General features: G+C 51.6%; 1 protein-coding gene and 1 non-coding gene across 2 annotated transcripts; one reads left to right on the forward strand and one right to left on the reverse strand.

Annotated features, from left to right (window-relative positions):
• Nucleotides 1-2,629: 2,629 nt before the first annotated feature.
• LOC124663236 (protein IQ-DOMAIN 6-like) lies at nucleotides 2,630-4,756 on the forward strand. Its single transcript, XM_047200959.1, has 4 exons — nucleotides 2,630-2,929; nucleotides 3,019-3,243; nucleotides 3,909-4,022; nucleotides 4,106-4,756. The coding sequence occupies exons 1-4, from the start codon at nucleotides 2,630-2,632 to the stop codon at nucleotides 4,754-4,756; spliced, it is 1,290 nt and encodes a 429-aa protein (XP_047056915.1).
• A 2,023-nt stretch (nucleotides 4,757-6,779) lies between these two features.
• TRNAP-UGG lies at nucleotides 6,780-6,851 on the reverse strand. The gene has a single exon. It is a non-coding gene; the product is annotated as a tRNA-Pro (tRNA).
• Between the last annotated feature and the right edge of the window lie 8,419 nt (nucleotides 6,852-15,270).

A 15,270-nucleotide genomic window follows, 5' to 3' on the forward strand; every position in this document is an offset into this window, starting at 1 on the left:
TATGGATGTGTTGTTGCCACTAGGGATAAAACATTGATGCTATGTCCGAGGATGTAGTTATTGATTACATTACGCGCAATACTTAATGCAATTGTCTGTTGTTAGCAACTTAATACTGGAAGGGGGTTCGGATGATAACCAGAAGGTGGACTTTTTAGGCATAGATGCATGCTGGATAGCGGTCTATGTACTTTATCGTAATGCCCAATTAAATCTCACTATACTCATCATAATATGTATGTGCATGGTCATGCCCTCTCTATTTGTCAATTGCCCAACTGTAATTTGTTCACCCAACATGCTGTTTATCTTATGGGAGAGACACCTCTAGTGAACTGTGGACCCCGGTCCAATCTCTATACTGAAATACAATCTACTGCAATACTTGTTCTACTGTTCTTTGCAAACAATCATCATCCACACTATACATCTAATCCTTTGTTACAGCAAGCCGGTGAGATTGACAACCTCGCTGTTTCGTTGGGGCAAAGTACTTGGTTTGTGTTGTGCAGGTTCCACGTTGGCGCCGGAATCGCTGGTGTTGCGCCGCACTACATCTCGCCGCCATCAACCTTCAACGTGCTTCTTGGCTCCTACTGGTTCGATAAATCTTGGTTTCGTACTGAGGGAAAACTTGCCGCTGTACGCATCACACCTTCCTCTTGGGGTTCCCAACGGACGCGTGCTGTACGCGTATCAATACGTTTGAGACGTATCACACACCTCCACTCGCACCACCACCGCCGCAGCGCCATGGGGAGGAAGAACGACTTCGAGCCCTCCGGCAGCGGCAGCAAAGTTGGGACGCAGAGGGTGCCACTGCCCGTCACGCTGGGGAGGCTGATGCACGGGAAATGGATGCCGTGCGAGGCCTGGTCAGGCGTGCAACTGCCTGGCGGCTCAGTTTCCGCCGGGTGCCCATACCTCCCGTCCCTGCGCGCGAGCCTGATCGGACCGCGGAGATCCGGCGAAGGAGGCGGCACTTGCCGTCGGACCTCCGCGCCGATCTGGCGTACGCCATCGACTCTGAAAGTTGGCGTACCTATCTGTCGACCGAGACGGATAGGAGGAGGAGGACGGGCTTCATGGGCGACAGAGATTTTCCCTTCGACCGTCCACCGCCGACTCGTCCACGAAGACAGCAGGCGCCGACGCACGCGCAGTACAACGAAGACGACGGCCACGACAACGACGACGACTACATTGAGACGCTCGCGTACCATAACGAGGATGTCAAGGATGACAACGTTGACTACGTCGCGACCGTCTTCCACGAATGGCAGCAAGCCATGGCGGAGGACCGCAAATTTGACTTCCCCGTGAACATGACAGACGACGAGATGGCGAAACTCGCGTCATCGTCTCCGAGAACGAGCCACCTGTGCAGCCGCTGCTGCCCCGCTACGCCACCGGTGTCATATCGTCGGGCCTGTCGGAGGATGAAGCGCTTCGACTGGCGCTACAGGACTTGACCGCGCCACGACCGCCGCCGTACAACCCCTAGGCTCCTCCTCCACAGCTGCATCCCTGGGCGCCTCCACCGCCGCCACATCCCTGGGTGCCTCCACCGCCGCCACAGCCAGAGCCCTGGGCGCCTCTACCTCCAGCAACGCCGGCGCGCCCGGCGTACGCTCCTCCGGTTTCCAACTGGACGTGGATGGCACCGGAGCTCATCGTGCTCGACAGCGACGAGGAGCAGCAGTAGGCGCAGGCGTTTAGGGTTTTATTTTCATGTGTTAAACTATGTAAATTATGTTTTCATGTTAACAAAAATGATTCGGCAAAAAAAATGCGTTGTGCCGCTGCAGCCACCCCCGACGCAAACAGACGCGCGGTCGATTTCGACCAATTTCAGCCGACGCAAACGAACGCCCGCGCGAACATTTCCGAACGCTAAAATGCGTCGCGCGGCCCCGCTGAGATGTCCTCGGCAGAAAAGAAAATGAGGAACAAAGCTGTAACACACGCGTGCGTCCGCTCCAGGGCCCCACGATTCCGTGGTTCATACCGTACGCGCGCCGCGGCTCGTCGTCACCGCAAGCGAGCAACGCCCACGAGCTCGTCCAACTCACGGGCCGGGCAAACGGTCCCCAGTAGATCCCGCCACGCATCTCCTGCCAAGGCACCAATCTGGCCCCACGCGGCAGCGTCCCGTCGGGAATCCGAGCCCTTCTTCTTTCGCCAAGCCCCATGTACTGTACGTGTGTGTGACTGCAGAAAGAAAGCGTCCGCGTGACGGCGCCCGCCGCAAATGCCGCGCCTCTTTGTCGCCGGACCCCACAACGCCAGCCAGCGTACCAAAAACGGCACGCGCGGGCCCCACGCGGTGGGCCACCGTTACCCCCAGCTCGCTTTTTCCCGGCTTCTTGCTCCTCTTGCATTTCAAAATTTGAAACTCCGCCCAAACGGCTCCTCCCTAATCCCTATCATCCCCACTCTCTGCCTCGAAAGTCGTAACCGAACGCACGACGCCCAACAAGTCAAAATCCGCCCGTTTGGCCTCGTTCCTTCCTTCGTTCGTGGGAGTAGTGCTCGCTAGTCGGTTCCAGAGAAAACGCGAGAGAGGCCGCGTCGGGGAGGCAATTTTCCTTGGGTTTCGTCGGCGTCGCGGTTGCGGAAGAATCCATCCATGGGGGCGTCGGGGAAGTGGATCAAGACGCTGGTGGGCCTCAAGCCGGCGACCGCAGCGGAGAAGCACGGCAAGGGCCGCAAGTGGAGCCGGCTCTGGCGGACCTCCTCCGGCGGGCGGGGCGCCGCGTCGGCGGCGGCCTCCGAGGTCTCCGAGACCTCCTCCTCGACGGCCGCCGCCGCAGCCGACGCGCTCAGCTCCGCCGTCGCGGCCGTCGTGCGCGCCACGCCCAGGGACTTCCGCGTCATCAGGCACGAGTGGGCCGCGCTCCGAATCCAGACAGCCTTCCGCGGCTTCCTGGTACGCCGCCGTCCCTCCCTCCGTCAAAATTCCAGCTTCTTCAGAGTTCGCTTCCTCAAAACCCCCTTGCTGGATCTCTCTGCGCGCAGGCCAGGAGGGCGCTGAGGGCGCTGCGGGGCATCGTGCGGCTGCAGGCGCTCGTGCGCGGCCGCCGCGTGCGCAAGCAGCTCGCAGTCACCGTCAAGTGCATGCAGGCGCTCGTCAGGGTGCAGGCGCGGGCCAGGGACAGGCGCACGCGCCTCTCCGCCGACTCCTCCCAGGGCGACGCGCTCGACGAACGCGCCAGCCACGCGGATCCCGTCAAGGAGGCAGAGGTATACACTACTGCTACTCTCTTCCGTTGCGCTTTGTTGTTCATGGTGATGGCTGGGTCCGTTTGCTATTTCTGCATGATAGTGCTAAGCGCATCATTATGTTAAACTGCTTGTACAAGTCAAGAATTTTTACACTTTGAGTGCACTTGGTTGAGATTCGCATCAGTAAAACTAGGTACGATACCCCAGAAGATCTGTTGATGTCATGTTATTGTTTGTTTTCTATAAACGAATGTGGTGCGCTACTTTTACTAGATAGAGACTTGCTGCGCTAGGATTACTCTCCTCATTCATGATGAAAGCTAGATATGATTGTCCTGTCATATAGGCATTTGGCTCCGTTGATACCAATGATTTGACATTATGTATCATTTGCCCATGATTTTCTTGTCTGAATGAGTAATCATAGTGGGCAGTGACAGTTTTTGGTATGTCTTCCTTGGAAGTGCTACCAGTAATGCATTTCTGCAACTTGTTCTTGCTAAGTCAGGCTTGTCCAATTGTATTCTTTCAAGAATTTTCCTAGTCATACAACTAATTTACATCTAGTCTTCAGCTTTTTTAACATATAAGAAACACAGTCTGCTGCTGTAAAATAAGACAAGTTAATGTTTCATCATCATGCTGATGCCTCACCTGTTTGGATGACATTCTTCACATTGCAGACAGGGTGGTGCGATAGTCAAGGAACTGTGGACGATGTAAGATCGAAGCTATACATGAGGCGTGAGGGTGCAATCAAGAGAGAAAGGGCCATCGCTTACGCTCTCTCTCATCAGGTACATCCTGCTGGAATAATCTGGGCATATACTAGATAATTTCCTCGACTCTGTTTGACATGCTGTCATGTTTGCTTTAGCAGCGGAGCTCAAGCCACAGCGGAAGGCCTAGCTCTCCCGCTGTATCTCTCAGGAATCATGGGGTTAATAGGAACAACCAGTTGAGCTATTTGGACGGGTGGATGGCAACGAAACCCTGGGAGAGTCGCCTTCTGGAGCAATCACATAGTGAACAGACCACTTCCAGGTGCTCAGAGAGTATCGACGAAATGAACGAGGTCAGCTCAAAACTTTCTGAAGCAAGCTCAGTCAAGATCAAAAGGAACAATGTCACGACTAGGGTGTCAGCAAAGCCTCCTTCCGTAATCGCAGTGGGTGACGAGAGCGCTCCATCAACATCTTCAGTTACTCCAATGTCCGGCAACAACTTCGCATCATCAGAAAGAAGATCAGACTGTGGGCAGGGCGGTGCGCCGAGCTATATGGGCTTGACCAAATCAGCTAAGGCAAGGCTGAGCGGATCTGGCTCCCATAAACCACCGCTCCAAAGACAAGGATCATGTGATACACATAACTACAGCCGGGGGGCATTCTCTTCAATAGATGTTCAGAGCACTGCGGGTTCAGAAGTTTCAGTTACTTCAAAAAGGTTGAACAGTTTGGCTCTGAAAGGTCGTGCCACTAGAAGAAGCTTGGACAAGGAGAATGATGATCAATCTAGTTCCTTCCATTAGGACTTGAACCCTACGTATTAATTATTCCAGTTTAGTTTTCTAGATGCTAACATGTATGTATTTTGTCAGTTCAATGCCTCATTGCTTATTCTGATATCCATAGCTATGATGTACAAATGCAGAACTAGCTGCATTGTAAAATCTCAGGGTTCTAAGTGAAATTGGGGAGCAGTTATGCTAGTTCTGTTGGATTACCAGAAATGAAATTTTATTATTTGACAGCAGAAGTGATCGTAGTTTTGACAGATTTGTTCTGGCAATTGATCGTATTTGGCAATTCAAGCTGTTATTAATTGTATATTTTCTTGCTGCAACTTGGAACATGTTAACTGTATATATTGGCCTTGTGTGAGTTATCTACTTGCTAAAATTCTGAGGAAATATATACGTGTTATTGTCACACTGAAAATCGTGAGCATTGGACTTGTTCAGCTGCAGTTAAAGTGTTCTTGAGATGACAGAAGGCAGCCAGCTAGTGACATTTTGTAATAGAGGAGGAAATCTGGTGAGCTTATTTGCAGCGTTGGTGCATTGCCAGTACTCACTCAGAAATAGTACGGACTTTCTCATATATATTTAACACACTAACTAACTTCCCATAAGTATATATTGCGCCTATGTGAAATGTCGTTCCCTGCACCTTCCCAATGAAACTTAGCTCGCGACATGCCCAATTTGCAATGGTTACCATCGGGAAAGCAAGTAAAGCCCCATGACATAAGTCAGGACATTACTCAAAGTCTCAAGCACCGTCCTCCCATCCGTAGACACCTGTTGGCTAGCAGTTTCCTCTATGAGATTGGCACACCTAAATATTTGAGAGGTGAAGACCCAATCAAAATGGTTTGACCTCACTTTTCTGCTAGTTTATTCTCAATCTGGACATAGCTCGCATTTTTTCTTTGAAACGGGGGCAAAAACTTTGCCCAAATCTATTAATTAAGGAGAAGTATTGTACCAAGATAGTCCGGACTAAATACAAAAAACAAAACGGGATTACTCTCCCGGCATGATATCACCCAACTTTTTCGCACCCGCGATCACCCATAAGTGGGCTTCCCTTTTTATTTTTTCTACGAGAACTAAAGGCAGCGTATGTTTGCTTTTGGAAACCCTTTCGTTCCGTTCGTTCCAAATCTCCCAAGTGACGAGAAGAGTGAAGGAGGCGATGGCTTTGCGGTTTGGCATATGTGCATTCGTCATGTTTCGCCACCAAAGCTGAAATGAGAGACCACCCCATTGACTTGGTTGGATGTCGGGGATGTGCAACCATTGTTGAAGATAGCTCGAAAGACGAATGGAGAACCTACACTCGATGAAGAGGTGGACAAATGATTCCGTGGTTTGCTTGCATAGGGGGCAAAGGCCACAATTTGGCCACCCACATTTTTGTAGCCGGTCGGCCGTCCATATGCGGTTTTGAGTGAGAAGCCCAACGAAAAATTCGCCTTGGGGGGAGCCCAAGCCTTCGAAACCGCTTTGTGCAAAAAGGAGGAGATGGAGTCAATGAATTGCAACTCGTAGGCCGACTTCGTGAAATATTGGCTATTTCCCGTGAGGTTTCAAGAGATGTCATCATCCACATCCTCAACAAGGTGAACATCATGAACCTTGACCCAAAGATCAATCAATTTGTGAAGGTGGTCCATTGTGAAGTTGTCATCCAACTATCTCCTTATTTTATGATTGTTCTTCCTCTAGGAATATTCCCTTGATCAGCTAACCGCATAACAATAGTGCATTTCCCCTTTTAGGTACGATTTACATATCTTCTACCTCTGTTTAGTTTCCCTGAGGGAGCTTATCTTTCTGGAAATCCCAGCTATAAGCTAGAACGGTATAAATAGGGCATAGTAATCTTTCCCACCCAAGCATTATCCTTCAAGACTTGGTTTACTTTTCAAGATTTTCTATGGGAGGATGCATAAAGTAGGGGACTGCATCACTGCAAGGAACTGCTTAGACAACTCTAGAATCAACAACGTATCACCAACCAATTGGAAACAAAAAATAATTGAAATTTGGGGCGTTGCGAGAATCGAACTCGCGACCTCTCGCACCCAAAGCGAGAATCATACCACTAGACCAAACGCCCTTTGTTGTAATTTGTATATTGACGTTATTAATCATCTGTTTCCTCCCCAATTGAAGCTGCTTTTTTATTTGAATTGAAGCTGTTGTTAGTTGTATATTTTCTTACTGCAACTCACAAGATGTTAATTGTATATATATCGGCTTCGTGTGAATTGTCTATCGATTCCAAATACTTTCGAATGGGCTAAATACCTGCTGCTTAATTGACTGACTTGCTGAGGAAATATGTACGACGTGTTATTGTCTCACTGAAAATAATGAGCTTTGGACGTGTTCAGGTGCAGTTAAACTTTGCTCGAGATGACAGAAGGCAGCCAGCGCGTGACATTTTGTAAAATAGAGGAGGAAATCTGGTGAGCTGATTGCGGCGTTTCCTGTTAGAGCATCTCTAGTCGCGTCCCCCAAAGCGTCCCCCAAACCGCGCCGCATTTAGCGTTTGGGGGACGTGTTTTGTTCGTGCCGCCTTTGGGGGATGTCGCTACCCAGCCGCGTCCCCCAAACGCCTCCCCAAACATTTAAAATACTTTTTTTGGCATTTTTATTTCAATTTCCACAAACTAATACATAATTGGGTACGTGGTTTCCACAAACTAATACATAGTTGAAACCGTGGTGGACACAAATATAAAATATTGCAAATAAACTAAACCTAACTAGGCCGTGCATCGGAGGTTTCTCGTGTTCGCTGCTAAGAAAGAACACTCGAGGGCACACCCGACCACCTAAACTGGAAAATCCAGCGGGAGGATGGTGCCCTTGTTGGTTCTACCGATGAGGCGAACAGCGTAAACCTCCGTGCACGTATTCGCCGCGAAGAAACAACACTCCCGGCCGTCCTCCCCGTCGGTGCCGTCGCCGTGGGAGTCCCCGTCGGCGTGGTAGTCCCGGCGGCAGCGCCTCTCGTCGAAGACCTTGACGCTCATGTCCCCGTTGCCGAAGTAGGAGAACAGGAGGATGAAGCCGGCTTCGAGGCCGTGGTGGCGCGCGAACTTCTCCCAGCCCGATGTTGAGGTACATCTTGCCGCGCGCGTCGTAGATCGCGTCGACGATCCACCGGTAGTAGCCGCACGAAGCCTCCCGCGCATGCATCTTGCGCGGGCGTACGCCGCCGACGTACTCGGCGAAGGATTCCGGCAGCCTCTGGATGCCGCGCGGGTCGCCCTTGAGGACGAGGACGAACTCGAACAGCACGTCCGGCTCCACGTCCATCTCCGACGATGAAGGCGACGGCAAGCGTTCAGCTATGCCGCGGCCACGACCACGACCACGACCACGGCCGCGGCCGCGAGGTCGGCCTCCGCCTCTACCAGACATAGCGTCGAGTTTTGTTGAGAGATGGTGGCGACTAGGGTTTGGGAGAGAGGCGCTAGGGTTTGTGTGTGAGAGGGACGATGAGAGGCGCCCCTTTTTATAGGCCGGAGGGAGGCGGATGAGCGGTGGCGCTCATTAACGCCGGCACGCAGAGCTAGGCGCGACGGGACACGTCGCTGCGCCCTCTGCGGGAACTGCACCGTCGCTGCGCTCCGTCGCGAGGTAGGCGATGATTAGGTTAAAATTAATTGTGCCGCTGACGGGTCGGCCCCGCCACTCCCCGCCTCGCTTTTCGGTGTGTCCGGCGTCCCCGGTGCGTCCCCTGTGGGACGGGGACGGGCTCGGGTCGCCGGACACCGTATCGGGGCGCGCCGGACAAAAATGGGCTTTGGGGGACGCGGCTGGAACGCATTTTTTGTCCGGCGCGCCCCAAATCCCTCTGGATGACGCTTTGGGGGACGCGGCTGGAGATGCTCTTATGCACTCAAACTGTCAGACATACCATAGTACGAACTTTCTCATATATATTTGACATCAGTACTAACTTCCCATAGGTATATATTGCCCGCATGTGAATTGTCTGTCCCAAGTCCCAATACTTTGCCCAAACGTATTTGTTATTGCCAGTTCTTAATTTGCAGAGAACATTGCCATTCTTGATTGGAGTGTTTACTTATTTATTAGTGAATTCGAGACATACCTGATGCGTCATTGTCTAATTGCCGAGCAATGTACAGCCTGAGGTCTGGACTTGTTCAGCTGCAGTTAAACTCTGCGCTTTAGATGACAGAGCAGCCAGGTAGTGGCATGCTCTAATACATGAGGAAATCTGGAGAGGTTATTCGCAAAGTTGCTGCATTACCAAATACGCAGGTATTCAGATAGGCTGGATCGATTCGGAACGAAGTACCTCTGGTATATGCACCCAGCCTGTCAGGCATATTCACATTCCCATCAGTAGCTCACATATGTTACAGTTTAAATACCCAGCCTGTCAGGCATATTCACATTCCCATCAGTAGCTCATATACGTTACAGCTTAAACCGTTTTTTTTTTCTTCAAAGTTGAGGTTATACCTGAACGTATCCGCCAATACATTTCTCTTTGGACCATGCTTACGGAGGCCACCGTAAGAGACGACCTTGAGGATGAGATCACTTGGAACCTCACCGAATACGGCACCTACTCTTCAAGCTCCGCCTATAAGGCGCATTTCTTTGGGGCTATTCTTGCCCCGATCGCTTCTTCGGTGTGGAAGTTTTGGGCTCCGCCTAAGATAAAGTTCTTCATGTGGCTTGCTCTTTAAAATAGGCTTTGGACTAATGATCGTTTGGAGAAGCGAGGGTGGCCAAATGGGCGGCATTGCAAGCTTTGCCACCGGGCCTTCGAGACCGTCAACCATCTACTTGTCAATTGCCGCTTCACCATCCGCCTTTGGGGGCTTCTCAAGGATTGGCTTGGCTTGCAACAACTCAACCTCCTTCCTTGGCCTGCTACTACTCTCCATTCATGGTGGGCGTTGATATCCAAGCGTAAAGACTTAGCCTCTCTTGCCCTCCTCGTCTCTTGGGAGATTTGGAATGAAAGAAATGGCCGGGTTTCAACAACAAACATGCTCCACCGTCGGTCATCCTCCACAAGATCAAGGGCGAGGCGAAGCTTTGGATCCTCGCGGGTGACAAATGTATGGGTAGCTTAATGCCGCGAGAGTAGTCCTTGTTCTTCTGGGGGTTTGGGTTGTAATCATCTTTTCTGTAAAACTTCTCCTTCTTAATTAATGGAATAGGGCAAAGCTTTTGCCCTCTTTTCAAAAAAAAAAAAGGTTATACCTGAAGCATCTGCATGAGAATGATGCACACAGTTTTTTTCATTAAAATTATTTAACGAAGGCTTACAAGGAAAATATAAAGATTAAACTTATGTTGGTGCAGCACCTCGGCTGCACCTATCTTCATCTATCTCTCAACACTCTCTCACGGACACATACACTCTGAGGAACTCTACACACACGCCTATGCCAAGGATGAAGAAGACAGCTTTGCCGTGAGACTTCCTTGGCAGCCACAATTGCTACATTTTCTCACTTTCTCCTTAACCAATCAAACAAAGTACAATGCCTTAAATAAGCAGCACATATGCGGACAGGGCGATTTGGCTCCCGGGCACAACTGAGCTCGTTTTCTGGTCCGTTCATGTGCTCTCGAGATTAGCGCCTGTCCTGTAGGAGCTGCACCTTGCAGCTCCCTGATCTTCAACCTCTCTCTACTCTCTGATGAACACACACCAGAACCCACACACGCACACTCACCAAGGAGGAGAGCAATGGCTTTGCCGAGAGTTTTCTCCTTGGTGTGACACAGAAACTACATTGGTTTTTCTCTGCCCGCAGGCCACATTCTCTCATTCATTTGTTCACCTTTAAATAGGCAGTACAAGGTAGCAACTTGACCACAACGGCCACTAACACCACGCACTAACCACTAACTTAATTCGCTGCTGATCCGGAGGACTCAGCCTGCATGCACCATATCTAACTAACCTGGACGCTGCTAGAGCTAGTCTCACGCTGTGGCATACTCATCTTATCTACTTATCCTCACATCTAATTAAACAAAGAGCTTTCAGCTTGCATGTACCTACAAGACCACATCTGTTGTGTGTACATGCCGCAGCCTACCAAACTAATTCGACCAAACATATGTATGAACAAAACTTAAACATGATAAACTACTAAACAACAAGGTTAGCTCCAACAATCACCCCCTTAACCTTGTTGGCTTATTCTTCTCTTGAAGCTAATGGACGTCGATATCGCCGCTGCAACTCGGAGATGGCCGCCGATGCCATCATGTCGCGCCGATTGCTGCCGTCGCCGCTGGCCTCGTCGAGAGACTTGCCGCCAGTGACGCAGCTTGCCAGCGACTCGCCTTCTTGTTCTGCACCGGTGCCGCACCTTGCCGGCGACTTGCCTCCATGTTCGCCACCGGTGCCGCAACTCGCCGGTGACTCGCCTTCATGTTGTCGCCGATGACGCATCTTCTCGATGACTCGCACATGAGCGACGAATTTCTTCATGGCAATGGCCTCCGCACCTTGGCCATCACCTCCTTGCCGCCGGTGACGCAACTTACCGGGCAGCACCTTTCTCCTTCGCTCGTGACGCAGTTCGACGATGATGGAGATCGGACCTCGCCGCATGAGGCTCTGATACCAAGTGTAGGAGCTGCACCTTGCAGCTCCCTGATCTTCAACCTCTCTCTACTCTCTGATGAACACACACCAGAACCCACACACGCACACTCACCAAGGAGGAGAGCAATGGCTTTGCCGAGAGTTTTCTCCTTGGTGTGACACAGGAACTACATTGGTTTTTCTCTGCCCGCAGGCCACATTCTCTCATTCATTTGTTCACCTTTAAATAGGCAGTACAAGGTAGCAACTTGACCACAACGGCCACTAACACCACGCACTAACCACTAACTTAATTCGCTGCTGATCCGGAGGACTCAGCCTGCATGCACCATATCTAACTAAGAGCATCTCCACTCGTCCCCTCGAACAGGCCCCCGGCGAGCGTTTTTTTCATCCGGACGGCGTAATTCGGCCCAGTCGCGCCCCCGGTTCCTCGTTTTCGTCCGGATTTGGGCCTAAATTCATTCGGCGATCCCACGCCATCCCCGGCCCCCCGGGGAGCGCTCGGGGAGTCCGGACGAAACGAAAGCGCGCGTGGCCCCAACTTGTCGGCGACAATGGCCTGGGTTTGTACGGCAATACCCTCGTCTTCCCGATCTACGGCAATACCCTCGTCTTCCCGATCTACGGCAATACCCTCGTCGAACGATCTACGGCAATACCCTCGTCGAACGAAAGCTTTGAACTCTCAAGTGGTGCAACATAGATAGATTATATATATTTCAAATATAATTCGAATAAACATAAAAAATACATATAAAAACTTTAAAACAAACTTAAACTACTTCTTCTTCCTACATGGCCCCGCCTCATCGTCGTCGCGGCGACGCTTCCGGCTCGTCACCTCCTCGTCGGAGGAAGTTGAGTCCTCCTCCTCGTCGGTGTCCTCGACCTCTTCGTCGTCCTCCTCCTTTTCCTCGGCCTCTTCCTCCTCCTTTTCCTCGGCCTCTTCCTCGGCCTGCTCCTTGGCCTCTTCGTCCTCCTCCTCGTCCTCCTCGTCGTCATCGCTGGCCGGCGGAGGGGAATCGTCGCTGCTGGACGATGCAGCTTTATCCCACCAATGGCACCATCCAGGCGGCTTCCCCTCGCTGTCGGTGTCCGATGGCCAAGAGAGATCGCTCATGGTTGACGGAGGATGGTGACGAGAGAACAGATGAATGGCGTCGGCCGTCGGAAACCGTATATGTAGGTCTCTCGACGAAGAGAGCGGCGGTTGCTCTTCCGCGGAGTTCGTGCTCCATTACGGCGGTTCTCGCATCGAGGCCACTTCGACCGTTCCCGACGAGTCGTTTCGGCTCTCCAGTACCACTTCGCGACGGTTCATTGCGTCGAGGGAACTCCGACGATTGCCCTTCCCGGTGGCTGCGCCGTCGCTATGCACGCGGTGGGTGCGCGTCCATGGGCTCGCGGCTGGAAAAATGGGCCTCCCCAGGCCAAAAACTTCATCCATCCAGCGCTAAATAACGCCGGATTTCGGCCTGGGGAGCCCCAACGGCTGGGGATGCTCTAACACTTCATAGCTCACATCGTAGCAAGTAGATTCAAACAACAAGTAGCATTACAGACATGGTTCGAAATGACATAGGGTTCACAACTCGATACTTATGAAAATATAGTTCACAACAACACGGAGCACATCCTAGTGTCGTCCTCGACGTGTCATCCTCACGGGCTGCTTCCGGACGGCCATCCTCTTCGTCCGCTGCCGTGGCTCTTGTTGCTTCTGCTGCCTCCACTGCTCCTCCTCCTCACAGAAGATAAGGGCTCGTCGTTCCTCATCCTCCTCAAAGATGATCTCCGCGGCGGTGCCTCATCCTCCTCAATGTCAACCTTCTTTCCTCGGTTGACATAATCTTCCGGAGTGTACCGGTTTGGAGCATTGCCCCTTGGCTTCAACCGAGTAAGCAGACCGTGGGGCTTGCTTCTTGCCGCGACTAATGTTTTGACTCAAAATTTCGCCGTCGTCAGGAATCTTCACAAACATGAACACATGAGATTACAAAAGTTGAAATTAGTAAGAACATGTTTGACAGCAACAAAATAGTCCATACCTCCGGCTCTTCAGAAGAGGAAGATGTAGGAATTTCGGTGTCGCGGCAACCTAGCAAGTTGGCTAACCGCCGCATCTTTCGTGCAGTGTTCTGCATCATGGAACTCATGGTTACAAAGCCACCAGAACATAATAGCGTACATTCAAAGTTGGTGATCATACCTTAATGAAATGCCGCAACGGTCCGACAGGCTTTTCATCTCTCCCGCTCTTCTCCCACATAATCTCGCACTCCTCGGCTGTTTTTGTGATCTCCGTCCGCTGTGACAAATATAGCATACACAATTTAAGCGAGCACATGGCAATCTAGATGATGTACTAGTTAGTGAGAGAATCCATTACCATGAAGTTCAGCTCGGAAGCAATAGAAGTCGATCTCCCTCTGCGAGCAAAGGTGTCGTGCTGGCTTTGCACAACCTCATCGAACTCGATGGGGTCGTCCAAGATGTGCTCAGCATACGCGTGCTTCACTAACTCGATACGCGTGTTTTCATGGAACCACTGGAGGTAGTTGTTGAAAGCGGCCAAGTCGCGAGGCACAATCTCCCGGCGGGCCGGCGGTCCGTGTCGCTTCCAAACGAGTGTTGGAACGGCTGCGGCGTGGCCGCTATGATGGGTGGCCAATTTGTGATCTTCCTCTCGCCGCTGCCTATCAAGCCTGCAAGAATCAAGAATTTAGATTCTACCTCTTCTATCAAGAATCTTCCATCGCATGATTCCAGAAGTTTACCTATGAAGCGTCTTGTCCGTGTCTTGCCACTGAGGTGGGCACTCCTGATACAGCCCAAAGCTTGTCTCATCACTGCAGTGCGGCTGGTGGTATTCAACAAGCCACATGCATATGAGTGGGCAGCGCATACGCCAGAACCGCGCCTCCTCCGTGCACTTATGGTTGAGGTCAGGCATCCCCGCGCCAATACGGTAGTAGGTACCATATGGCTCCCATTCCACCCGCAGCATACAAATATTTCAGAATTTACAACATGCCGAGTAGAATCAATGAAAACTAGGATTGCAAAAGAGTGATCGGTTACTCTGCTCAGCGGTAAGAGTGTCCAACTCCGCGATGTATTGCACAGTACATGATCTTTGGATCGCTCGTCATCTCAGAGACACCGTCCCAAAGGTATGCCCAAGTCGGCTCCCGATCAAGGTTCTCATGGTGATGAGGCCATGGCCTCTCGTTGTGTACCACGGGACGCCCAAGCCGGATAGACGGTCCCGGCTCCATACGGAAAGTAGGAGCAAGCATCCACCAATACCGCCGCTCCCGGTCCCGCTCCCGGTCACCGCAACAAGCTCGTCCAACGCTGCGTACATAAGACATTTGGTTAGTACTTTGTCTAGCACAATACTATAGGAAAATAGTACATAGAACAAGTCATCACCTGTCGGTAGAGGTAGGCAAGTGCCGCTGTTCCCCAACTCCACCGGTGGTCCAACACCGTAAGCGCCTTCAGCCAACACCAATGGGTCAGCTTCCCCCCACTTTCAGGAAAGAGAGTCCTCGAAATCATGTACCATAAGTACACGCGGGCGTACGTCCTCCGAGTGTCCTCGTTGGCCCCGTCCGGGAATTGTCGAAAGTTAGTCCTGATCCAAGAGAAAGACGCGCCGGCGGGAACTCTCTCCTTTGGATTTGCCGGCGCCGGAGGAGCCCCGCCAATAAGCGCCTCCATCTGCTGGCGCCACCCATCGAAGCCTGTGTTCATACACAGGTGGCTCGCCACTGAATAGGTAGTCCAAGGATCATGGAAACATCCTGGAGAGTAGGGGCCATCTCGCCGGCCCTCAAAGTGGAAGGTGTGCGTCTCCCGGCCTCCGTCGGTCAACGAAGCCGCGGTGAGTGCCGCGGCGTTCATGTTC

Source organism: Lolium rigidum, chromosome 6 (assembly GCF_022539505.1).
Source record: "Lolium rigidum isolate FL_2022 chromosome 6, APGP_CSIRO_Lrig_0.1, whole genome shotgun sequence".
NCBI lineage: Eukaryota > Viridiplantae > Streptophyta > Magnoliopsida > Poales > Poaceae > Lolium > Lolium rigidum.

Excerpts from the sequence above, each read along its gene's own strand:
- LOC124663236 (XM_047200959.1), top strand. The coding sequence starts at position 2,630 with ATGGGGGCGTCGGGGAAGTGGATCAAGACGCTGGTGGGCCTCAAGCCG. Across the intron at positions 2,930-3,018 it reads CAGCCTTCCGCGGCTTCCTG|GCCAGGAGGGCGCTGAGGGC; the intron begins GTACGCCGCCGT and ends CTCTGCGCGCAG. Across the intron at positions 4,023-4,105 it reads CTTACGCTCTCTCTCATCAG|CGGAGCTCAAGCCACAGCGG; the intron begins GTACATCCTGCT and ends TTGCTTTAGCAG.